This window comes from Natrix helvetica (genome assembly GCF_964273705.1).
Source record: "Natrix helvetica genome assembly, chromosome: 1".
Lineage (NCBI taxonomy): Eukaryota > Metazoa > Chordata > Lepidosauria > Squamata > Natricidae > Natrix > Natrix helvetica.
The window spans coordinates 272,877,834-272,905,101 of record NC_138548.1 but is presented as its reverse complement, the minus strand read 5'-3'; the positions used below and the strand labels follow the sequence as shown (position 1 = coordinate 272,905,101).

Genomic DNA, 27,268 nt, shown 5'->3' with positions numbered 1-27,268 from the left:
GTGACAGGAAGCAGATGGGATTTTATTGCTCTCTTGCCCTCTGTATATATTGTTCTAGAATCAAGTTTTAAACAAGCTGTGGGTAATACATCCATTAATGTAAAGTGAAGTTTTAAAAAATGCTGCAGTTTTATTATTATTTTTTATACAAACTAAAACACCAGTGGTCATTGAACCCTATATTAAATACATAAATTAAAAAATAACCATCCATAAAACTTTACATACAGCAAGGATCCTCATCTACACGTTAATACATACAGTACATATACATGGGTCCCAGTGTTTTATCAAAGAGTCGTTCTGCCAAATAATTTACAATTCTCTTCTGGAGGTATAGACACAAAAAAGGAAGGAAGTTATATACAAGGAGATGCAGTAGAGAAAGTAGAATTGCAGTCAAATAGATTAGCACTTTCCTGAATTTCAATTCAGAGAGATAAAAAGGGGTCCGTCAGCGGAGTCCAAATAGAAAACAAGAGAGGAAAATACTATGTTGATTGACCGGAGCAATCGGTTCACAGGTGGCTCGCTGCCCTTGAGAAATTGGAAATGTTACCACACTTGCAAGAAAACTAGGCTGCATTACCTTTCCATATGTCAAAAAGGGAAAGCTTGGTATGGTGAGTGTTGAGAAAACTAATACTGCTGAGCTGCACGTGAGGCTCTTTTGCTGGGTATTTGCCACTCCAATCTACCCCCTCCCTTTCCTTTAAAAAAAAAAGGCTAATTTGAGACATCTTCCTCAATAGTGATGTCAATGGAAGCCACATGGTGTTGATGCAGAAAAGAACATACTGTGGGATTGTCAGTGAAATGTCAAATTGAAAACACAAGGAGCCAGTTGTGATGGCTTAATCCACCTGGCTTTATTTTAAGGGGGAAAAATCAGCAGGGAGGTCCTTCCAGTGGGCCTGACCAGCAGGGTCTGGTGGGTTACAAACCCTTGTAGGGTTAACCGTACATACACATAAAGACTTCCTGTGCTAGCTGGTGCTATAGGGCCACTTTCATTAGGATAAAACTGCAAATTCACCATCACCTTTCCCAGAAGCTTCTTGCCTCTGAAACACACTCTTCATCTCACAAACTCCTTCTTGGAAATGGAAGTACAGTTTTATAAGAGGTAAAAGCATCCTACTATGTACACAGAAACATATATGATTTTCACGGGTGTAGGTATGCTGGTCTTGTATATATATATATGCACAAAAAAAATACAAATGTATTGACGTACATATGTATAGATAGGGAACTAATTTTGACATGGAGAATTTGAAAGTCAGTGTTAAGAGGTGGATATTAGGCACAGATTGGGTTTCACTGAGCAGAGGGGGGGGAAACCCCTCCAGGGTCCAAGAAGACCACTGCATGTTCTCCATAGTAAACCTTCATGTATGGAGCTGGGGTTTAAACCTTTATGTATGGAGCTGGGTCTGTCCTCCTCCACAGCTTTAATCAAAAATCTAGTTGTACATATCAGAGAAAGTGGGCTGAACATGCATTTTCAAAGAACATATTGTAATACTAAAGACAGTTCTGAGAAGACTGTAGTTCCTTCAGCATCCTAAGACCGCTCCTTAGCATTTCCTTAAGCCATATCAACTTTCCATACTTTTCAAAAGATGGGAGGAGAAATTGAAATTAAATTATATGGGAATAGAAAAACACAAGGGACAATGTGAAAAAAGACAACAAGCCCAAAAAGCAACTCTCTTGCCCAAAAGTGAACAACCTATTTTTCTGAAATGTTAAAAAGATGAAATCTCAGTTACTCCATAGAGAGGAAGTCAAATGACAAAGGCAAATTACGTACTGCATTGCCTTATCATGACATTTGCAGAATAGAAGATTTACAGGGGTGGGCATACACAAGAGCAAATATATCAATAATATCAGCCATTATTACCTAATAAAGTTATATGTTTATATTTGGATGCAGTTGAAGTTTGACACAGTCCTTTTAAGAATAACCACTTCCATCCAGTCAGTGGCCACAAGCACATTTTCATGTTGAAAAGACAACTGAAATATAGAGCTGGGTATTTATTTACGACTCAATCTTATAAGAAAACCAAGACATTTGAGAAATGGTAGCTGTGGCTCAAAGTTCCAGTAGCATATTGCTATATTCTAAGTTTCGTGGAAGGTGTTATGTGGGTCCTGAATATTTCTTCTTTTAACTATACATTGTGTTTGTCTTTGCCTATGTCTGTGTATGTGTGTATACATCTGCATGTTTTATTTCAGTTTTATACTGCGCTATGTAGAGGGAAAATTCTAAACCAGGGTTTCCCAAACTCGGCAACTTTAAGCTGTGTGGACCTCAACTCCCAGAATTCCCCAGGCAGCAAGTTTAAGAAGTACTGTTTTAGACTGTCATAAGAATTCACTGTGCATATCTCGTCTCAGTGTGTTGTAGTTGCCAGAATCTGGACTGAGGCAATCTATAACACTCTTACAAAACAGGAAATAGTCTGCAGGCTGAATATTTCTTCCTCAGTTATTTTAGAACCACAAAGGACTCAACAATAACATGCACAGTGTAAGAACAGCCTCTATTCCACTACTGTATCTGATAAGAAAATGAAAAGGAATCGTGTAGGGTTCTTTTTATCAGCAGGATTCCTTTCTATTTTCATTTACTAACAAAACTCCATTTAAAGCAATTTACCAACTGTGTCATGTACAGAGTGTACAGATTGCAGGAAACATTTCTGCCAATAATGCTAGTCTCTTTGATAGAGCCGTGATGATGCAGTGGTTAGAATGCAATATTGCAGGCTAATTCTGCCCACTGCCAGAAGTTCGATCCTGACTGGTTCAAGGTTGCCTCAGCCTTCTATCCTTCCAAGGTCGGTAAAATGAGGATCCAGATTGTTGGGGGCAATATGATAACTCTCTAAAACGCTTAGGAAGTGCTGTAAAGTACTATGAAGTGGTATATAAGTCTAAGTGCTATTGCTACATGGATGACTTTATTTGGTTCATTTTCCTCTACTTCCTGGTAGATGGACCTGAGCAACAAATGGTATATCAAGTCCATGTGCTTATGGTCCCTCCAGGCTGTAGCAGACAGCTTCACCAATTTGCTGTCCTCCACCTTGGCAACAAAAATACAGCAATAATATGTTAACTAGCAATTAGGATCCCAAATCATATACTAAATGGTACAGGTGGTAAATAGCATGCTACTATGCCTATCTCCATAAACTGTCTGTATAGATATCTGTCATTATGAATTTCATCCGTAACTTCTGGGATTTTCCCGACAAAGACTAGGGAATTATTAAAAAAGAATTGAAAATAAGTATTTAAATATTAGCAGACCTATGTAAAGATAAAATTATTAAATATAATTCTCCTTAAAAGCCGTATAGTGATGATGATGTAAATGATTTTTGTTAATCACAACACAATTGTATTGTTGAGAAGCTTCATATGCTTTTTCTTAATTTTGTGCTGACTGACAGAATGTATGTATTTTGTGGGAAGACAAAAAACAATATTTAGGTCAGCATATTTTCCTATATGCTCATATGTTACAAAGGATTACAGTGGTTTATTCCTGAAGTTTACTTGATGTGAAGAACACTCAGCCTTTGAGACTGACTATATTTGACCCAAGGAAGTCATCCTCCTAATTTTTTTACTGGAACCATTTGATAAAGGAGAACAAAAGGCAGATGAAAAAATGTTAGTTACTAGATAGAAAAAAATGTGTGTTTTTTTTTTTTTTGGAACATCAATTTTGCTGAATAAGTTATATAAATAAGTTATATAAATAGATCATCTTAAACTGCTTCATATAGAGTTGCTCTTTGGAAACCTAATCATATTCTGCAAGGTATAATAAATGCAGAATGAATAAACTGTTTTTTTAAAAAACAGATAATATTAGGGAATTCTCAAGGAACAAGATCAGAAAAGGAAGATATTTTACTTTTCAGTACTACTGTACGCTTGTGTGCTGTGTGTAACCTACAATGTATTCTCAACTAACAAGGTCAATTTCATGCCAGGACATTTCCCAGCCAGCTCTAGTTGCATGCTTAGGTTCAGAGCAGACTGGTAGATATGGAAGAATTGTCTTGAAGTTGGAATCCAAAAAGTAATTTATCATTAAGCAATTCAAAGTTTCACATGTAGCTCTTTTCACTTTATTACGTTTTTGTTTTAGTAGTCCTATCCAATGAAAGTCTGAAAGGAAGGGACAAATGCAAAGAAAGTTTGGGTCTAAGTAAGATTTTGGAATTATGTGATGTAAATTTATCAAAGTATATTAAGTATATACTTTGAGACATGCAATATGTATCAAAATCTTCAGCATGCCAACTGATTGACTATAAGGGCTGAATCCTTGTCTCCTTTGGAATGAAGATAGATGTTAGAAACCAACCTGATATGTTCTTTGGTTGATATAACAAAACTGATTACACAGACTCAACTCAGAACTGTACTTGAGAAAGAACAGGCCATGAGACTGTATTTAGTAGTCCAGTTGTCTGCTGTTACTATAATTGTGTGATAAATAACAAGCCTTTTCCTGGATGGCTAAATACTACTTGTGTGGCCAATACCAGGGGTCTTCAACCTTGGCAACTTTAAGACTTGTGGACTTCAACACAAGTCCTAAAGGTTGGAGACCCCTGGCGTATATCATTACCTTAAAATCTAAAGTATCTGAAAGGGTCCCATAGATAAATATTTCCAAGGTTTGCCTGACCCTCTAATGATTTCTCAGAAGCAAAGCCCATCAAACTACCTGCGACCCCAACAAAGCGCTAGGAACAGATGGATTTTTAAAGAGCAGATATGAGGCCAGGTATGGGTGAATATAGGGCTAAATAATGTGTTTGGATTATCAAATCAGGCATGATGGTGACCAAGCAGTAGAGGCTCAAAGTTTTAGGCATTCCAATCTCAGATTGGAAGAGATTTTGCTAGATGACTTCAGACTGATTTTGAGTGCTAAGCAGCACATAAAGTACATCTTTAAAGATAGGTGCTATTATTATTGATGAGAGTTCAGGAACAAATATCCAGAAGAAAAGTAAGATTCTTTTATTTTTAAATGTAATTAAATTATGCCAGTTCATGGGTGACTGTCCAGCCCTTGTTATCTATAGGGGGAATAAACAAGTCTACCATATCTGGGCTGTAGTTAAAAAAAAATCCAAGCAAAGAAATGCAGAAGACTCTTTGTTGCCATCTGATTGGTCATTTGGATTTTTACAGCCCAGATGTGGTAGCCTAAGAGGAAAAAATGTAAAAATTGACAGTGAGGATTTTTAGGAGCAGTATTTTTAGGATACTAATCTCTACTAAGTTCTCCTGCTACCTTAAGTGCAGTGACCCCATTATGCATGGGACCAGTAAATGGGATTTCCATCCCCCTCCCCCAAATACAAGCCAGTGATTTCAGATGAACATTTGCATGACCAAGAGATACTTTCACAAAGAAAACCATCAAAATTGAATGTAACACCTTGTCACCTAGAAAAGAATTGCTGCATTCAGGTAGACCTTAATGCTAATTTCAGACCTATTCTCACAAAATAAATTTGCATTTTTACTGTGCAGGCTTGCTAATCAAGAGATGCCCTCATTATGATTCTTGCAGCCAGGGAAGAAAACAAACATTAACTGCTGAATAAATTCAAGGACGGAATTTTGTGACGCTGAAGTCTCACTAAAGGTGTTTGCTTCTTCTCAGATGCCATTGTTTCTTACCCTTCTATCCCAGTTCCTGAATAGATATTAAGCAGCTAGTTAAATTAGTGTGGCATTCTTGGAAGAGTTCTTTGTTTGACGTAACATACATTTCTAGCACACAGTTCTTCATGGACGGTTTTCATAAGACTACAGCATTGGTCCCACAAGCACCGTCAGCCACTCTCACTAGGCCTGATCATCCTTGATCCAGCAGGCAGCAGTAGTTTAATGTCAATTATATCGATCCTGTTGTCTCACCCAGTTTGAAACAAAAACAAGAGTCTTTTGTTCACATTGCAGCTGTCATTGTTCCTGAGTTTAAAAACAGAAAAAAAGTGTCCCTGTATTAAGAAAGCCAATTTTCCCCCCCTCCAAATGGATATTATCGTAATGGTCCTCTTAGAACTCTAAATACTTTGTCCCCTCAATTATTGAAGACTTTCATGAGAAGTTGATGTTTTATGTTTAAAATAATCCCCCTGCACAGCAGGGATTGATAGTCTGTAGTCACTTTGGTTCCTTGCCTGACATACCTTTACTCAATCTGCTGAATGTGGCTTCTTGCTGATTTTTTTAAATAAAATAAACCTAATGATGTATGCTGCTGGGATATTCTCTTCCTCCTCACAGAATTTCCTTAAGTGCAGCTGATATTGTAACTTCAGACAGGAACTGTCAAGTAACAAATCTTGAATAATGGCTTTAAACTGCATGGTGGGAGTGGTCTTGATTGCAGAGAGTTGCTTTGTTTTAAAGTAGTTGTAAACAGTGGTGATATTTTTTTTGTGGGTTTGGAAGCATCTGCCCTCTCAGGACTTTTCTGTGTTGATGATCAGTCTGGAAAATGACAAAAAAAAAAAAAATAGTTGAAGGAGTCTGCATTAGTGAAATTTAATTACCCATCTACTGCAAGATCCATGAACTCTAGAGTACTTTATAGTGGATTAAATTAAGTTCTCATCTATTGTTTAAAAATTGATTGCTGCATTACCCAACCTTTGCTCTTGAGAGCTCAAGGATGTATATCATGTAGTTACTATCAAATTTGTTCCTTCTATTATAAATAGTAATATGAAGTTGCAGCTACAAAAGTCACTCACTGAGCTCTGTGATCAAGTGTAATCTTGCACGGGGCTCTCAAGCTGCACAAATTGCTATCTTAACCATTATATTAACATGGAACCAAATTTATAATATGCCAATATTTTGACATTTTTTAACCTACATAGATAACAGAATAACAGAGTCGGAAGAGACCTTGGAGATCTTCTAGTCCAACTTCCAAGCAGGAGACCCTATACCATTTCAGATAAATCTCTTCTTAAAAACCTTCAGTGATGGAGCATCCACAACTTCGGAAGGCAAGTCATTCCACTTATTAATTGTTATCACTGTCAGGAAATTCCTCCCTATTTCTAGGTTGGTTCTGTTCTTGATTAGTTTTCATCGGTTGCTTCTTGTTCTGCTTTCCTGTGTTTTTGGAGAATAGGCTGACACCCTCCCTCACTTCTTTGTAGCAATCCCTTAGATATTAGAACACTGCTATCATGTCACCCCTAGTCCTTTTCTGTAAACTAGACATACCGAATCCCTGCAACCTGTTCTACATGTTTTCTCTTCCAGTCCACTAATCATCTCTGCTGCTCTTCTCTGCACTCTTTCTAGAGTCTCAACATCTTTTTTATAGCAGGGTGACCAAAATTGAATGCAATATGGCCAGTGTCTCTTTTCACTTTTACCATCGGGAGAAGACACAGAAGTATAGCCAGCTGGACAAACAGGTTTAAAAACAGCTTCTACCCATGGGCTGTCAATATAGCACCACAAACAGATTAATATGATGGATTTTCACGGGTGCCAGTATAGTGTGTAATATGTATATACCATGATATAAGATCATACACCAGAGTAATATACATGTTGTACAGAATATGATGTATGTATGGAAATGTTTTTCCCCTTATCTACTTGTATAAGGATTATTCTTTATACTATTCATATTGTCTTATATTGCACCAGTAGAGGCTAGACCTACTAATGCAATTGGCTAAACCAATTTTTGTTGTATACATGATGTACAATGACAATAAATGCTTTGAATTTGAACTTTGAATATCTCAAGTTGGTCTTACCAAGGCACAGACTAATCAATTTAGATTAAATGAGAGGTGTTGGATCTGCTACAAGTCATATGGTTCAACATTTTTATGCCACAGTGGTCATCCAGACCATTGGAATACACATATTGGAAATAAGTTCATCAGCCTCCTTTCATTTATGATTTCTAGCAATGGTATGTGGACAGTGAATTGAGTGTCATTAATATTGGATTGTTTTAATTAATGCTCTCCTTGTCCATTGTGATTCCATGATAGTTAATACTATATCATATACATAATATTTGAGCTTATGTTGGTGTATTTGAGACCTGTTATTTGTCATCTTGGAAAGTTTTTGCCAATATTTCTACAGGAACAATAATAACAGGAGGAAAATGTAGACGTCTTGTGCCTTTACTTATTTGAAAGAGTGAAAAGTTCTCCATTGGCTGAAATTGTTGCTGTGTGCTATCAATATATATACTTTTGACCCAATATCTGAACTCTTCTATGGGGTTTATTTTGTTCAGAATATTTAACTTTTTATCATGGAATAAATTCCTCCCATGTTTTTATTCTATAACAATATGAAATTGTTCAATATAATGAGGCACTTAAAAACTATATTATGACAATAAATCAATTATTACAAATGACAGTTTTGTATTTGAAAATCTAACTTACAAATAACTGCTATGAGGAAAAATAATAATAATATATATACATGTACACACCCACACCAAATACATACACATTCAGACATACAGACATTTCACTGAGAAAGAAAACATTCAATTATGTATTATATTTAAAATAAATGATGCTTTAGATTTTTAGGTATATATTTAAAAGTCTTATGTGTATACATAACACATACCTGAATTTTACTTAATAAACACATACCTGAATGTTACTTAATAGGTAGCTGAAATTTGCTTTGATAGTTTTTACAGAACTTTTGCTCTCTGTGTAACATGTAAAAAGTAATAGAACTTAGTGAAATATTTGACAGTTGCTCAATTTATCCTTCCATTGCCATCTCTGATGTGAGTTCAGATATTCACATAATAACTATGCTACTTTGGAACTGAATTGAAAAAAGAGTATTTTGGTGTCAAAGAAGAAAGAAAGAATCAGCCTTACCTTTCAAGAGGCACATTGACATCAAGGCCAAAGAATAAAGGCAAGGGAGAAGAACAAGAAGAGAAACAGAAACTGCAAGAAAAAATAGTTTTAAGAGGTTTTTATTATCATAGATATGGCAAATAATTTGAAAGGAATAAAATCCAATAGACCAGGGCTGTCAAATTTCCAGCCTATAGGCTGGATGTGTCATGCAGTGGCCATGCCCACATCCAGTTTAGTGAAGGGGAAAAAAGTCCCGATACCTCATGTGACACCGCTGTGATGACATGAGTTTGACACCCCTGCAAAATAGACTTAGTCCAAGAAATCATACAGCACTAAAATTTAAGGCCTCTAACTTACTAGCTAATCTCCTTAACGTTGATCCTTGTCATTAAATTTCTATTTCCTAGATTTCATTGAAACTCAGTTTTTGATTACCTTACTAATCTAGGACAAATTATTTACATTTTACAACCAAACTTGTTTAACAAGAAAACCTAGCGAAATGATAGCATCATGAGTAAGCTTTTGTGTTACAAACAACAGCTTTTCATGTTTAATCACTATGGACAAGTGTTTAGTCTTCTCCTTGAAACAATATCCATCATGATAAATAAACTATAAATGAACAATTTTGATTTTTGTTTTAAACTAAGATAAAATATTAGTTAGCGAAAATCCTCTGCATTTATTGACTGATTCTAACTTAGTAAAACAGAAAACAGTCTGTTAAATAAACGGGCAGATTGAAAAAAGACTATAGTGCCACTATAGTATAATAATAACTATTTTAAGCTGATTATTCTTACCATGTTCAAATTGATATAATGGTAGAATAATGGGTAAAATCTGATTTCTGTTATTTTTATTATTATTACAGTATGATTCTAAAGGAAATCTGAATAAGGAGAGAGATTAGATAGTGATTCTTGCATCATTACAAGAAAAATGACACAACAGTCACATTGAAAACTCTTTCTGGTTAGCATATAATTTGCCCTGGTTGTGTTCTTCCAAACTTCATCAAAAGGTCCCCATAATATCTCTGAAAATGGTGGTGGGGTATTGGTGAATGGAAAGTTTTGCCTTTTCTAATAGAATGAAATCCATCCATCCATCCATCCATCCATCCATCCATCCATCCATAAAAGTACCTACAAAACCCTCCTGGATTAGAATACCTAAGAAGAAAATAAAAATCACTGGAGTTTATTCATAGTACTTAGGGACGTGCGGTCAGGGGAGGCAGGGGAGGCAGAGCCTCACCGCTCTCATCATGAAAATAAAAAAAAAAGGCAAAAGGTGTTGAGGAGCCTTCTGCACACGTGATCCGGGAATGGGACCACGTGTGCAGGAGGCTGCTCTAGCCTCAGCCTCTCTCCTGCACATGTGGTCCCATTCCCAGTCTTCCTGAGTCAACATGAAGGGGACCGTGGAGAATGAGCTGCGGTCCCGCGGAACGTGCTCTGTGGTCCCCTTTGTCACGATGTTAAAAAGTTTGCTAGGCCTGAACTGAATGAATTGACACTCAAGAGTTAAACTAAGAAAGCTTTATTGCGCAGGTCATAAAACAAAAAAAAGTTCTTATCTGAAAGTGATTTATTGCGCATGCGTTTACACATTCCAAAATTCCTTTCTTCTTTGTTCGGCTGCCAACTTGGCAACCAGAGCTTTCATTATCAAAATGTAACCATTAGTTATTTCTGTTTCATTTACTTTTATTATTTTATTATTAAAGTTTGTTTATTAATTAGAATACTTCTTAAAGACTTTTATTTTTCTTAATATCTCAAAAGATATGCGGAAGGGAATCAGCCACGGTCCATTGATCTCAAATATCAGGCGTTTTTTCCCCTGACACCCTTCATGTTGACTCAGGAGTCAGGAAGGAGGGGAATGGGACCACGTGTGTAGGAGGCTGAAGCTGCCTCAGCCTCCTGCACACGTGGTCTCATTCCCCGCCTTCATGAGTCAACATGAAGGGGAGCGCGGCTCGCGCTGATGACGTCACCAGCCTCACCAGCCATAAACCTCACCGCACGTCACTGATAGTACTATAGTAATATAGCATTTTCCAACCACATCCTTTCCAGTTATTTCAGACTCTTATAACCCACAGCTAGCAAAATATGACAATGGAAATTACTGGAACTGAATAGTAAAAGTCTGATTCAAGGGAAGTTAACTAGGAAATGGCTATGCTAAAATAACTAGGAGCTCCTAGAGTTATAAAATAGGAAATTCTTAAAAGTATTGATTTTTTTTAGATATGTAAAACAACCAACCTTTTCTTCCAAATCTTTTATCTGTCTCTTCTGGATGTCTGTTTTATCTTCTAAATCTCGGATCCTCTAGAAACAAATTGAATATATCCATAAATAATCAAATAAATAAAAAATATGATGTCTTACGGAGTCTGTCCGAAGAAAATTAATTTAAAATTTCTAAACTAAAATTCACACATATGAAAAATAAGTACCGCTCTAATTGCCTGGGTTTTAGCCTTTTCCAGGTTGAGGGACAAACTTGGTTTCATAATGAAGTGAAAGGATTAATTACACTTTAACATGGAGGGAATGTGGCCTGATAAAAACTAACAATTTTAATTTGATTAAAATTTATATTTATATGGTGATTGCTCCAGAGGTGGTATTCTACCGGTTCACCTGAACCAGTAGCAGAAATTGCGGGTGGCGCTGCCCACCCAACCCGCCTCTACAGCATCCCATGTATGCCCTTTTTTAGCCAAAAGCGCATGCGTGAAAGGCTGAGCGCATGCGGAGATGGCATGCACTCACATTTGTGAACTGATAGGGAAGGTAAGTGAATACCACCCCTGGATTGCTCTCTAATATGATCAGCAATCTTTAATAATTATTTAATCATTTCTCTCACATAATCATCTCTCAACAATAAATACCATGAAACCCATATACAAACTGAGCCTCCCTAATGTTTTTCTATACACTGGAACACACCTGATGTGCCTGTTGAAGCAATTCCATTCTCTCTTGGAGGATCTGACAGTCATATTCTCTGCTTTTCCTCAGCATTTGCCTTCTCAGTTTCTCTACAGCAGTTCGAAGTTCTTCCTGCTGCTTTTCACTCAGCAATTCTCCAAACTTTATCACCGTTTCTTGTTGCAAAGCATTGTAAAGGGTAGCCTCAAGCTCCTGGATTCTCTAAGCAATAGCATAACAAAATATTGGAAGGGGATACATTCTGGTCAAAACTGTTTGTCTCTGTACATATTTTAACTCAGCAGAACCAACTGGAATTAATAGACAATAACTACCATATTTTTCGGAGTATAAGACACACCTTTTTCCCTCAAAAAAGAGGCTGAACATTTGGATGCGTCTTATACACCGAATACAGCATTTTTTTGACCCCCTGAAACTCCGCTCCCTTCACCAAAATGGCCATGCGTAGCTTTTAGAAGGCTTTCAGAGAGCTCCTGGGGGCTGTGGAGGGCAGAAATGAGCAAAAAATGGGCTGTTTTTTGCTCAGTCCCCCCTGCCCCCAGGCCCCAGGAGCACTCTATAAGCCTTCTAAAGGCTATTTATGCCCTTTTTTGAAAAGAAATGGGCCAGTTTTCGTGAAAAACAGGGCGTTTTTGGGAGGTTTACGGAATGCAAAAACTTTTAATTTGCCTCTTTAAAACCTTGTTGCCTCTTATACTCCGGTACATTTTATACTCCGGAAAATATGGTATACATGTATTTCTCTCAAACGCAGTGCACCACATTTAATGCCTCATATCTGATGGTTACTAATAGCTCCATATGACATCCGAAAGTAAACTGTTTTTTACTCCCTCCTTTTCAGGGCTTACCATAGTTTTTTCCATGCATTCCAGTGGTGGGTTGCAGGCAGTACGCCCCGATAAGGGTGTACTGGGTCCTGCCCAGAGCACGGGTACCGTTCCGGTACGGTGCTCCGGAGGGCCCACCCGCCCATTCACGCTCACCTGTGCTTTAAGCATTTAGTGCTTCCGTGCACATGCATGGCACGTACGGCGCCTGTGTGACACTCCGCAGAGCAGCTGGAGCATTGCGGAGACTTGCGGAAATGTTATTTGATGCTAGAATGCATGCGCGCAGTGCGCGCGTGCATGTGGATGACTCCGTACCGGTTGGAACGGAATCCGGAACCCACCACTGATTCATTCTAATGGCAAATAAACCTCTTTATGGTGCACCACCCTTTTGAGGTTAACATGTAATGTGCTATGCCTTTGGAATAGAAATCCGGATATTCACTGGAGCTCTCATTTATGTAAGGAGAACAAAAAAGTAGACTGACACATTATTTCATAGAAAGTTCTATCTCTCTGTCTCTCTCTCTCTCTCTTTTTATGACCCTGTGATGCCTTCTATCGAGAAGGGATCAGGGTGACTGGATAAAGCTGAGCACTGGCCAGATGCCCTTCCTGACACCTACATGTAATTCACAGCATATTTTTTCTCCTTGCGCCCTGATAGAGAAACATCTACTACTAGATGTTTACTACTAGGATTGAACTTTCAACCTTCCAAGTGTGAGGCTACCTTCTTCACCGTGTGTCTCTTTCCCTCTCTGTCATCCAAAAATGACATTAATTTGGAGTTTACTTTAACCAGTGACGTGCGGTGAGGGTTATGGCTGGTGAGGCTGGTGACGTCATCAGGAAGGCGGAGAATGGGACCACGTGTGCAGGAGGCTGAGGCAGCCTCAGCCTCCAGCACACATGGTCCCATTCTCCGCCTTCCTGAGTGAACATTAAGGGGACAGCAGAGTGTACTGATCTGCGTAGTATTGCTTCCTCCACCGGCGCCAGTCCTTTCCCCCCCCACTCCTTCAAGGTCTCCCACCAACCCAAAGCCCGATCCCCAGCTCCCTCGGGCAAGGCTTGAGCGGGGTGAATGGGAAAGCAACAAAAGGGGCTGCGCTTTCACCCCGCTCAAGCCTTGCCGCCTGCAGCCACCGCCCGCCCTCGCTGCCCCTTTCGTTGCTTTCCCGCCCGCCCTCGCTGCCCCTTTCGTTGCTTTCCCATTCAGGCGGCTGTGCTTTCATGCCTTTGTCATCCGGCAGCACCGACATTTCTGCCTCCTCAGCTCCCGGGCGCGGCCGGACGGATGTATATAATATTATAATATATATATATATATATATATATATATATATATATATATATATATATATATATATATATATATATATATATATATATATATATATATTATATAATATTATATACTATTATTTCATGAAGAGAGGTGAGGCTCTGCCTCCCCTGCCTCCCCTGACCGCACGTCCCTGACTTTAACCAAACTTATGTGAGAACATAGTGCAAGCATACATTTATCACTGGAATGCAACAACCTTGCATTCTGAAATGTACTTTTGTTTCCATCCTTGGCTTTCAAATTACCATATAGGCTTGATCAAGAGCTTGTTTCCTGTAGTCCAGTTCTTCTTCCAGATAACCTTTTATTTTACAGAACTGCTCCTACATGGAATGACAGTTTGGAAAAAAGAATCACTACCTTTATTATTCTTGAAATAAGAAAATATATACAGATTATCCTTGATTTATGACCGCAACTGAGCCCAAATTTCCATTGCTAAGCAAGGCAGTTATTAAGTGAGTTTTGCCCCATTTTACGACTATTTTTGCCACAATTCTTAAGTGATTCACTGCAGTTGTTAACTGAATCAATAGTCATTAAGTGAATCTGGCTTCCCCCATTGACCCTACTTGTTGGAATCCACCTGGGAAGGTTACACACGGTGATCACATGACCCAGGGACAGTGCAACTGTCAAAAATATATGCCAGTTGCCCAGTGCCCAAATTTCGATCACATGACCACGGGGATGCTGCAATGCTTGCAAATGTGAAAAACAGTCCTAAGTCACTTATTTCAGTGCCATTGTAACTCCAAATGGTCGCTAACAAATAGTTGTAACTCAAGGACTACCTGTAATGATACTCAGGCAAAAACAAAGCAAATTCCAGCAGGCAACTAACAATAAGCATGGGATAAAGTGAAAACTGCCCCCAACCCCAAAAGCTTTATTTCCTACCATGTCACTTTCCAATTCCATCATCTTCTGGTGCAGAGCTGCTTCAGCCCCCTCAATCTGCTGTATCCACTAGAAGAGGGGGAGGGGAAAGGAATTATTAAGTCCACATTCCAGTTCCACTTTCAGGATTACAATATTGCCAAAAGTGCTGTCTTTCCATTTCATCAACTATAAACTCAGAGCGTAGAATTTTCACTGCAGTTGCTTCTAGCCACTTGCTGTCAGCTACTCATCAAGGATGCCCTCTTCATGGATTACTGCCTTGTCGTGGTGAAGGGGCTTGCGTAGCTCAATGAAGCTATGAGCTATGCCGTGCAGGGCCACCCAAGATGGACAGGTCATAGCAGAGAGCTCTGGCGAAACGTGATCCACTAGAGAAGGAAATGTCAACCCAGTCCAGTATCTTTGCCATGAAAACCCCACCAAAAGGCAGAAAAGCTTGGAGGAACATTGTCCATGGGGTCGTGATGAGTCGGACATGACTTTGCAACTAACAACTAACAACAAATCATCAAGGAACAAGAGAAATGAAACCTGGCTACATCCACTGACCTGGAATTGACACATAGAGCCGTGGTGGCACAATGGTTAGAGTGCGGTACTGCAGGCTATTTCTGCTGCCTGCCGGCTGCCTGCAATTTGGCAGATCAAATCTCACCAGGCTCAAGATTGACTCAGCATTCCATCCTTCTGAGGTGGGTAAAATGAGGACCCAGATTGTTGGGGGGTAATATGCTGACATTGTAAAACCGCTTAGAGAGGGATGTAAAACACCATGCAGTGCTATATAAGTGCTATTACTATTGCTATCTCCAGATTATATGGTGGCTAGTTACAGTTGTGGAATATCCTGTACATGATCAGAGATGTATAGTTGCTACCTTTTAGGTCTTAGGCCTGAAAATATTTTCTAAGCAAAGCCTTGGAAAGTCTTGGGCTAACGGTATACATTTATTCATTCTTGTGGATATTTTTGTCTTTCCAAAATATCTATTTTGTTGTGTGCTGCTGTACTACTGAATGCTGACCGGTTTGTATTATTATTAAAACATGTGCAGATTTGGACAGAGACATCTGTCCTGTATTTAAATTACAGATTGACCTAGTTAGTGTACATTACTACAGCATGCATAATAGTATGCTATTTTTCATAATCCCTCCACTTAAAAGAAAAACCCAGCTAGCTGGCATACCTAAAGTGTATCATTAATTGCTGTCTTATTCTATAATAAGGCTTCTCTAATCAAGCCGTTCTTACTTATATCTAGATATTCATCTGTATAATTAAATGTTGATTTCATGAACATGGACTGCAGCAAACAGGCTAAAGCAAGCTGGGGCTTGGACAATTGAAAAAAGTTAAATAAAGCAAATTAAAATGGTTGCCTTAGTGGAAGTTCAACTTGAACAATAAAAGCCAGTTACTTTTTGCTTTTGGGGATAGATGCAGTTTAGATAACATTTCATTCTTATTTGTTCACACCACACATGCAGATTGCATATTTTCCCCACAGTTTGCATTTTTCTCTCCATAATTCTGTACCCTGTGTTAATTTTTCAATTCATATTAAATAATATACATGAGATACAAAATACATTTAAAAATACCTTTTCTGCCAGAGATAAGACAGTGCTGGCTTGAATTATAGCCACTTGTTCTTCATTTCTCAAATTCTGAAAATTCAAGAGGCAGAAAAACAAATTAAGAAAGCAGCAATAGTTTTCCATGCAGACATCTGGTCAACGTCAGAAAGTTTTGCTCTGGTGCATCTTTTCTTGATGCATGGATTTTGATACACTGCAAAATTCCTAGTCTTCCACATTTATTTAGACAGGAATTCCTAATCAGCAACCTATGAGCAATTGCAAAATTTCATTTCTGACTCTCTGAAAAATCATTGAGATTTTCTTCTGCTTTTTGGTATGGAGTTAAGCCACAGAATAGGTCCATTAAGTTTTGAATGTATATAACACTCAAAAAAAAATTAATTGTAAAAAATAAAAAGCATAAAGAGAGAAAACTCAAGTCAAAACTCTCATTGTTATGATTTTAAAGTTATTCCTGCAGCCCGTGTAACCCAAAGTTGCTGATGTTTATTGTAAATATATAAATATCTATCACAGTGGAGGTACTGCTTAAATAGAAGAAATAGCTCTTTGTATATCAAGAGCTGGGAAAATATTTTCCATCCAAATGAATGGAAAAGCTGTGGGTGTAGTGTTTGCATATATATTTTACCACAAAGTCAGGAATGTTTAAAGTCATAAACCAATCATAAAAGTTTGAGCTTCAGGAAAAAAGTAATCTAAAAGTAACATCCCAAGTAATTTGACTTCCTAAATAAAGTCTTATCTGTATAAACTGCTAATATGTGTGATCTTCTAGAAAAAAATTAGAACAACATTCATAGGAATTAAGTGTAGTTTTTCTCAACTTAGTGCCTTCTAGATATATGTGTAAATAGTAGATTGGAAAAGTTGATTCTAGTCTATTCTAGTCTGAGACCTGCAGATTTTTAAATTTTTATTTTAAAGGTTTCACAAATGCTACAGAATACTATCTTAGTAGCCTATTAAGAAATAATTCAAACAGGGCAAGCTCTTTATTTATAAAAATAGGGAATAATGGAGTGGGGGAGCAATAATGAATGAAATTCAATTATTTTGATTTATCTTTTATTCTGCAATACTACACATTTTCTAGAAAGTGCTATATACACCTTGTTAGCTATCCATATCACTTACCCCATTGTCACCCAAGATGTCTAACTGCTTTATAAGGTCTGGAATGCTAACATCCTATAAAAGAGATGATAAAATTCAGAAAAGAAGAACCAAAGTTTTCATAAGCAGTATCTATTTTATGATATGGATTTGATGATCTACAAATGACTTAGTATTTCTTAAGTGAAGGAGCAGAAAAGATCCCAAAGCATCATGGAAAGGGGTGGAGAAGACTTTAATGTACAGCCATCTACATGGGGTAATAGCAAAAGAAAAGAAACAAAGAAGTAATTGTATGTGTGACAGACCTAGTGTATAGAAAATCTAATATTGAGGAAGAAGAAAAATAGCTAGACTGATTCTTAAACAGTTCTTTGCAACTTTAACACTTGTACAAAAGCATCTAACACACTCATATCATCTAACATGCAGACTACACTATATATTTGTTGGTAATCAAATTTTCCACTCTGACTGGTATCAAATCTTTTCCTGTAATTGAGAGTAGACAATTGTCGCCTAACCTAGAATTAATCGGAATTGTAGCATGGCTCTGTATTCTCTATTACCACTTTTACTTCAAGGAACGTTACATACTTCCATTTTCTATGAAAGACAACAACACTACAATAGATTTTATAGATTTGCTTAGAAGACCTTTTGAATTCAACAATGCACAGAATACAATATCAGTAGGTGTAAATTCTTAAGCTGCTTTAAATTCTTGCACATACACAATGAATCAAGAATGGATTATGTACAGTAAATCTGTCAGCAACAAATGTAGAGTGTTCAAAATTATAGGCTCTATATTCTTTGTTAACAAAAACATAACCTGCTCTTCAGTGTACAATAGAAGAAGGATCACAACATGCCCATTTTCTGTACTTTTAAGAGTCTTCTATGCATGGAATTTAATTTTTAACTTGAGTTGCAAATTGTAGATTTTATACATACATACATACATACATACATACATACATACATACATACACACACACACACACAAACACACACACACTTTCTATAAACATATTATCTTGAATGTTCGTAGGCAAAGGACAGAATTGATCCCCTATTCTCTCTCCCTCCATATTTTGAAAACTACCAAGATATATGATGTCACATACTAAAAAACATTTATTTTTAGTGATATCATGTTAACATACCTTGACACCTTCTTTCATACAGTAGATTTGTAGGGCACTTACACCATCAGAGAATGGATGGATTTGTAGATTAAAAGGTGGAGATCTTCTTTCTCTTTCCTTGAAACAAAAGATAAGGTAAAACATTTAATACTTTCTGTTTGCTTGATTTATTCCCCTGAAAAATATTTTGCTTTTGGAGCAAAGCCTAGCTGATTCAGAAAGAGTATTCTTTTGACTAAATTTCTGCCATACTTAGGGATTAGGAGAAGTTGCACTTTATAGTTACACTTACCTCTGAAAAGAATGTTGTTTTGAGATTGGCCATCTCTATTCTCACTGTTACAGTTCTTTAAACCTTTCGAGGTTTCTGAGCTTGACCTGATTGTTTTAGATGTTTTTTTCTCAGAACAAAACATCCTGTATCTCTACTTTTTTTGAGGTTTTATTCTGAACTCAGAATAAACTAGGGGACTTCGTTCCATGTTCCTTTAAGCGTTGGCATGCCCCTGGTTGGGTGGTCTTTCTTTAAATTCAGAATGGGAGATAGGTTTGCCTATGAGTGATCAATCTTTTCCAGTTCCCCTTGTCCCATGGCAGAACATTTGAAATACTTTTGGTTCCAAGGTGGAGGTATTTATTTCTTACCTTGGAAATTTTTCCCATGTTCTGCACATTACTATATATAACTGAATAGACTTGCATAATTTATTAAATCTGTATGTATCCCATCCCCATTCCCTGACTCCAAAAATTTAAGGTAGCCTAATAATACTCCTTTTATTTCTAAATAATCATCCAAATTAATTTGGATTAAAAACCTGTGATTGTCAAAATTACCCATTGTTTCTTCATGGCTAGGGGTAAATTGAACTTGAATGTTCCTAGTCTAATCCAATATTTTAAGCACTATACAGCATGGTTGAAATGTGTTTGAATATTAGTAGCTCAGGTTGGTAGTTAGGCTGTTGGTTTGAGCACTTAGTATATATTATACTTAACCATAGCTCAGCAACAGCAGCCAGCCAATCAAACGGTCCAAAATCAAAGCATGACTCAGAAATATCTGAACAAACAACATTCAGACATCACACAAAAAGGTATTTAAAGACCTATGTTCTGACAGACAAGCACAACTCAAAATGTACTGATGATGTCTCCTCGAATGGTGACGAAACGTTTGCAATCAAATTGCCAAGCTCGGAGCTCAATAGCCTAACTATACAACATGGCTTACCACATTAGGTTTCATTGCGGCAGTTTTGAGACTCAAGTGCCTATGACCTACTCTAAATTTCTCCAGCCAAAAAGATAAAGATTATGCAAGCTAGTTTCAGTTTTCTTATCCTTTAGTACAGCGATGGCGAACCTTTTTTGGCTCGCGTGCCACAAGTGGGGGGAGCGCAGGGGGGTCATGTGCGGGCATGCCGCACCCATAATGCAATGCGCGAACTCCCAGTGTGCATGCGTGCACAACAGACGCTCCCCCCCCATTTCTACATGCTTTTTTTGCCCTCTCCAGGCTCCAGAGGCTTTATAGAAGCCTGGGGAGGGCGAAAAGTGCCTCCCCCGCCCCCCCCCCGGAGGCCCTCCGGAGGCTTCAGGGATTGTCCGGAGGCTTCCCTGAAGCCTTTGGAATGCTTAAAATGACCCTCTGAGCAAACCGGAAGTGACTTCCAGTTTGCTTGGAGGGTCGTTTTAAGCGTTCCGAAGGCTTCAGGGACTGTCCGGAAGCTTCCCTGAAGCCTTTGGAACGCTTAAAACGACCCTCCGAGCAAACCGGAAGTGACTTCCGGGTTGCTCGGAGAGTCGTTTTAAGCGTTCCAAAGGCTTCAGGGAAGCCTCCGGACAGTCCCTGAAGCCTCTGGAGGGCCTCCGGGGGGTCGGGGGCTCTTTTCACCCTCCCCAGGCTCCTATAAAGCCTCTGGAGCCTGGGGAGGGTGAAAAATGGCTTTTAAAAACGGTGTACTCAGCTGGCCAGGGCACGCATGCGCGCTGGCCAGCTGACAGGGCAGCGCCTTGCGTGCCCTGACAAATGGCTCCGCGTGCCACTTGTGGCACGCGTGCCATAGGTTCGCCATCACTGCTTTAGTACAACTAAATCTCTTTGTTTTTTTTTAAATAACAAATTAGCTTAATTTGTAAATATAAAATGCAGTCAAACATGGAGGGCGGGTTAATTTATATGAAGGAAAATATTTGGAATAACAGATTTATTTATTTATTTATTTATTTGATTCAATTTATCAGTCGCGCCCTCTCCGCGAAGGGACTCGGGGCGACGTACAATAAAATATAAAGGCATGTGGCATGGAGATGATTGCAAGAATATTTTCTCCTTTAAAATGTTCACAAGTCCCGCATAATACAATTAGCAAGTTCTTACCTCAAGTTCTAGATTTCGAAATTCCAAGAGTTCATTCTGATCTCTGGCATCCTGCAGCTCCTGTTGCAGTCGATTGTTCTCTACTTCCAATTTTTCTATCTAGAAAAAGATCTAAATATATAATTTGTGGAAATGATTCCAAGATATACTTGTTTAGACATTTATGACCACTCCTGTTTTTGCTCCCTCCTACAAGTCTCAATCACCGAGGAAGCAAGCTAATCAGTTATTTTAATGTTATTATGAGCTTTTTTGTGTGGGAAGCATAACATCTACAAAAGTCACAATTCATATACTAAAGGAATAATTATCTTATTATGGAAATAATACATCAAAAGCAACTTGGCAAATAACAAAAGGATTCATATTTGCTGATTCAGAACTTTGGGATTTCATTGTTTACTTGTGGTTAAGACAGTAAACTTTCAAGGGATAATTTTGGGTATTATTTTTCATGATTCTGCACCTTCGTTTTTGAATTTTACATTATTATTATATTTATTTTTATATTATAAAGATTATCATTGAGAAAAATGAGCAGTCTGAAGGACTCTTGTGCAAAAATACAAAAAATACTACCACAAGATACTCTCAATCATACGATCTGATGCTGCAATAAAAATCCAAATTATTATTTAGAACTTATTATTTCTTCAAATCTTGAATTTAGCAATTAATGGACTGTTGCCGAGAACAGATCTTATAAAATGAATGGGAGAACTAAGCCATGACTAACGGGTTTCAATAGATTAATCTAAAAATGACTAAATCTAATCCAGTGCGTATGTCATCATTTAGTGAAATTATAAGGGAACTAGTGGAGTTGATATGGAGTCAGAATTTTGAATTGATTCTGGGACAAAGTAAGGTAGAGAAATTAAATGATGTACAGAAAGTTCAGTTCTAAACACCACTCTGAACTCACAGTATCATATCTGTCAGTACAAAGTGTCTAGGATTATCCTTCTCAGTGCCTAGCAAAATTCTTGCCCCCCTCCCAAATTATTTCAGTTAAAAGAAAAGGGAAGTTGGCATGTTGCAAACCAAAACACTTGCCTTAAGCACAATAATTTCAATTGTCTCTGGGCCTCAGCCTTAGAAATATTATTCAAAAATGACTTTTTACCCAGTGCTTTGTTTGGAAGTAGGCCACCTTCCAGAAAGAAGACAAATTAAGCTAAAGAGTAGAAACCATTCTGGGAAATGAAGGGGGCAAACATCACTTTGTAGTCACCTTGTAGGAACCCTGTTGGCACACTGGTTAGAATGCAGTATTGCAGGCTAACTCTGCCCACAGTCTGGAGTTTGATGCTGACCAGATCAAAGTTGACTCAGCCTTCCATCCTTTTGAGGTCAGTGAAATAAGAATCCAGGTTATTGGAGTCAATGTGTAAACCACTTAGAGAGGGATGTGAAGCACTATGAAGTTGTATATAAGTCTAAGTACTATTCCTAAGTGCTAAGAGCTGTGGTGGCACAGAGATTAGAATGCAGTACTTCAGGCTACTTCTGCTGCCTGCAATTTGACAATTCGTATCTCACCAAGCTCAAATTGACTCAGCCTTCTACCCTTCCGAGGTCAGTAAAATGAGGACCCAGATTGTTGGGGGCAATATACCGACTCTGTAAACCACTTAGAGATTTTTTTTGCTGTTTTGTGAGGATACCTACAAGGTGATCTCAGAATTCCAAATCTACTCCCCAACACGAAAGATTAGCAACCCCTTTCTAATCATTCAAGCATGAACATACCTTATCCAAAAGCTCTTGATTCCGCTTAATAAAAAGTTGTTTATCTTCTACCCAGTGTGAGTCCTATTTTTTTAAAAAAGAATAAAATATAAAGATATATTTATATATGGCTTTGTTAATCGGTTTTATTAAATGAAATGAATTTAAATTACCATGAATAAAATTAAATCCACTAAATAACTGAACTATGGCTCAATCGATTGAATCATGTTGACAACTATGATTGAAACTTCTGTCACAATGAAAAAGAAATGCTAAAACAATTCAATAATTTTGCTAAATTAATGGAAACAATTGTGTCAGCCTCTGCTTTGCTGCTTGCTTTCGGCTGCCATTGAAACGGGGAGGGGGGAGATAACATGGTATTTGGGAGGGAAAGCTTAAGCACAGGAGTGAATGAAGAAGGGAGTGATTTTCTCACCATCTACTGCGCAGGCTGCAGATAGTGGAATTGCTGCCAAGGCCAACCGTCCGGCGTACCAACCTGATGATGGGTTTTAAAGCTGCAGCCCACATGACACCTGTGGGGTTTGGGATTGGACTGGGGGTTGGGGTTACTAGGGGGAGGGAATTGGGTCACATATTGATATCTATGATTATGCGCGCTTTTGCCTCAGATCTTGCTTTGCTAGCTGCTTTCTACTCATAACCAGTAAAAGTACTCTTAATTCTGAAAAATGGAGTTGAGTGGTTTATTTCTTGGTTACTGATGGAGGCTGCCCTGACAAATTGTTATTGGGTATTATTGGAAGCATCAAAGTAGCTGCAATTCCCACAAGGTCATCTATAATATACAATTATGCTCATACAGCAAGATACTTTTATATATTTATTCCTAATTGTTTCCAGGCATCCTTTCAGGTAGTTGATTCATATGTGCAAAATGTATCTTTCCTAGATAACAAACTGATTCTAATAACTTTAAAAGTAATTGAGACAAGCCATATTTTGTAAAATGTCTACCTGTCCTTTCTGGGCCAATGTTTTTTCAAGATCTTCTATTTTTGCTCTATATCTCTGGACTTCAGCTTGGAGTTGCTCCTGTGCCTGTTAAAAAAATGTAATTTCATTATTCATATTTTTAAATGTCATCAAACTTTCTGAGTTTCAAATTATCTTCAATTCATTTGCAGCTCCTTCTTTTCCTCTGGCAAGCAGCCATATTGCTACTTTGTGCTAATGAAACATTCCTTTTGTAGCTCTCACAATACTTTGAATTTTGAGACCCTGTTCCATTCTACTCTGTGTTTTTTAAGTAGCATCTTTTCTGTGACAAAGTTCTTAGCATGTTTTACTTTCTATTACTTTAAAATGATTTGTCTGTGTTATTGTTATCCGATTGTATGGAAATTTTTGTAGCTTTGCTATAGGATGTTTGAATGAATTAGAAATAATATAGAGAGGCAGATAGATACACATACATGTTTACGGAATGTATTTGAGTGACAGCTATGTTGACCTTGGCAGATACTAACCTTGGCTTCTCTTTCTGCATCTATTATACCCCCAGTTTGCTCTTGCAGTAACGCATAGGCCCTCTGCAGGGCCTGATATTCTTTTGTTAATTGTCTAAATCGCAACTCTGATTCTTCAGCTGCTAAGCTCTGAAAAAGAGAAAGTTTCACACAAACATTAAGTGCAGTATTGTAAAAAAGATGGAATGTGTAATAATAGATTGTATCAAAACAACATTGGGATTTATTATGTTAGAAAACAAAATATTGTATTCTGGAATACACAGGTTAAGAAACCATTTATAGAGAGCTTCCAGTGAAGAGCCATGGTGAACTAGACATCTCTCAAGGAGCAAGGAAGACACTGAAGAAGAGATCAGCAACCAGACATGAATTCTGGCTGACACAATTTTACCCATAAAGGGGAGATCATGAGATCATGCCACTTGCACACAGAATACCTACTTGTACCTATTTACCTCGTAAGTAGACTGCAGGGACTAAGATTTTTGTGATCAATTTATGAATCGCAAGGCTGGGAGTTGTGGAATTTCAATTAAGCTGACAGCTATAACGCAGCCTATATGAACATAAGGTTTGCGCTAGCCTAATTTCTTAAACACTTTCATATGTAACTAATTTACAGCTAAAGAGAGATTTTCTGAGTGGCAGGATAAAAAATAATCCTGGCTGAGTCATTCCTTCTGGAATGGTTTTAAAAAAGGTTTTAAAGACTTAAAGACTAGTTGCAAAAAGCTTAAGAGGGAATGAATATAAATGTACACATAAAGGATAATTATTTTGAAAGATTGTTTTTGGTAAAGTGCTTTTGAATTAATTGGAATTAAATTGACAAATGAACTAGATCCTTTGTGGAATGTTTTTTGGGTATTATTAAATAGTGCTGACACTTGGTGGATTTCATAAAACAAAGGAAAAGTAATTTGCGCCAGAATAGGATGCTTACTGTAATTATGCAGTTCCATTTGAGCTGAAAGTAATAAAGGCACAGAAACACAAAATAGAAAAAACAAACAAAGAAGGGGCTTTCCTTTTCTCTTTAATTATAATTTATAATGGTAACCACCAGAAAAGTGGCAAAAATAGAGAGGACACTTGCTGGAGCAACCTGCAGAGAGAGGGATTACACCAGATTTGCTTCAGAAAACGTTTGAGCAACTGGCTAGTAAGTTAGCTGAATCACCTGATGCTAAAATGACAGCTTTTGAAAAAAAGAACAAATGAAAGATTTGCAAAGATGGAAGAGGAGATGATAGAAGAAGTTGAGAAGGCAGAAAGTTCTGTAAAACAAATGCCTGGACTTATACAATAAATCAATGCAAAGTGGAAGTTTTGAAGAACAAGACTCTATTATGAACAGAGTGTTGGAAAGTGAACTAGATCATCTTTTTTCATTGGAATTTTGAGACTTGTTGTGCGGGCAGTCTGCAGACCTGTCAGCAGAGTCGGACAGTGAGGAGCTTGGGGAGGAACATAGGCCAATCCTGGAGTCGGATGAGGGTTCTGTATCGGAGGCAGAGACGGGGCCCTGGCCATCTGGAGTAATGTGCTGCCTCCGGAGTCTTTGGAGTCTGACATCAGCGACTCAGAAGAACAGTGTGATCCTGTTCCCAGTGTGCGCATGTGCAGAGCTGCTAGAAGGCAAGAACAGTTAAGACAAAAGGGACGACTCGGGAGTAGGGCTTGAAGATGATTGGCCTCTCCCATAAGACATAAAAGATGAGCAAACAGACGTGAGCCTTTGCAGGAAGCTATTTTGTTCATTCTGGTCGGTTCAAACTCTGAGAAGCTCCGTTTGACTCTGTACTTTGTTTAGCCTTGCAAAACTAATTGGCAGTTAGGTCTCTGGCAGTGTTTCAAGAGAGATAAAGCTGGGCGTTTATCAGCATTATCCTGAAAGACTGTGGCAGACATCTGTAGGACTTTTCACAGACTGTTTGTGAATCATTATTGGCTGTGAATGACCATAATTCACAACCGTTTAAATAAAAGAGGGTTTTGGGGGCTACGTATGTGATTTATGCTTTATCAGGAAACCTAGGTCAGAACAAGAGTGAAGAAAATTTATTTGAGATTTGGAGTAATCCAGAATGATTCTGGTGAAGATATTAGAGAAAATGTTGTCTGGGTTTGAGGAGGATACAGAGGTTAGACATTGATAAAGTATAGAGAATAAATGATTTTTTTGAAAGAATAAGAAATGTTTCAAGGTATGTTTTGATGCACTCTGTTAGGAAGAAGACCACGTTTTATAGCATATGCAGCTGTTTTAAAGAAATCCCTATTAGAATTTTGCTTAAGAGAAAAAGTATTTTTGACTGAGAAATTAAAGCAAAATAAGATTCTAGTTTGATGAAACAAATGTCCATTTGTCCATTTTGATGGGACAAATTGGAAGATGTGATCTATTTTTTTAAAGAGCAGAGTTTTTAGACTGAATTCTGTCCAGAAATTGAGGGAATTTCTAGAAAAAAAGTAAAGAGGAATTGGAGGAGGTTGAAATGGAGGTTTTGAGGGACACTACGTGAAAAAATACAGGGGCACAAGAACTTGAAAGGGATGATACACATTTGCTAATTATTCAAACTTTATAAAAATAGGGAAGAAAATCTTACTTCATCTAGATCTTCATCTGGTGTTGCTGGTGTTCTATCTGTCCTGAATGAAGCCATGGATGATGTTTCGGAGTCCATGGAGTCATCATCACCCCCATAAACTGTGTCCAGAACATGCCTCTGTAAAAAAAAAAAAGCCAAACATTCTAACTCTTCCA

The 27,268-nt window shown here is 37.8% G+C and overlaps 1 protein-coding gene across 2 annotated transcripts in view; it reads right to left on the bottom strand.

Moving 5' to 3' along the window:
* Nucleotides 1-6,081: 6,081 nt before the first annotated feature.
* Nucleotides 6,082-27,268, bottom strand: part of JAKMIP2 (janus kinase and microtubule interacting protein 2) — a 93,462-nt gene continuing 72,275 nt past the window's right edge. The window contains exons 9-22 of one of the 2 annotated variants that reach the window (XM_081937852.1): nucleotides 27,111-27,230; nucleotides 24,496-24,624; nucleotides 23,984-24,067; nucleotides 23,021-23,083; nucleotides 21,269-21,367; nucleotides 18,904-19,002; nucleotides 17,756-17,809; nucleotides 16,619-16,684; nucleotides 15,011-15,079; nucleotides 14,356-14,433; nucleotides 11,921-12,124; nucleotides 11,228-11,293; nucleotides 8,958-9,029; nucleotides 6,082-6,552 (exon numbers count right to left, since the gene is read on the bottom strand). In XM_081937852.1, coding sequence (XP_081793978.1) covers nucleotides 8,979-9,029; nucleotides 11,228-11,293; nucleotides 11,921-12,124; nucleotides 14,356-14,433; nucleotides 15,011-15,079; nucleotides 16,619-16,684; nucleotides 17,756-17,809; nucleotides 18,904-19,002; nucleotides 21,269-21,367; nucleotides 23,021-23,083; nucleotides 23,984-24,067; nucleotides 24,496-24,624; nucleotides 27,111-27,230 — 1,182 coding nt within the window. In that variant the 3' untranslated portion in view covers nucleotides 6,082-6,552; nucleotides 8,958-8,978. The remainder of the gene's footprint in view (nucleotides 6,553-8,957; nucleotides 9,030-11,227; nucleotides 11,294-11,920; nucleotides 12,125-14,355; nucleotides 14,434-15,010; nucleotides 15,080-16,618; nucleotides 16,685-17,755; nucleotides 17,810-18,903; nucleotides 19,003-21,268; nucleotides 21,368-23,020; nucleotides 23,084-23,983; nucleotides 24,068-24,495; nucleotides 24,625-27,110; nucleotides 27,231-27,268) is intronic. The other variant, XM_081937851.1, reaches the window with a different exon arrangement.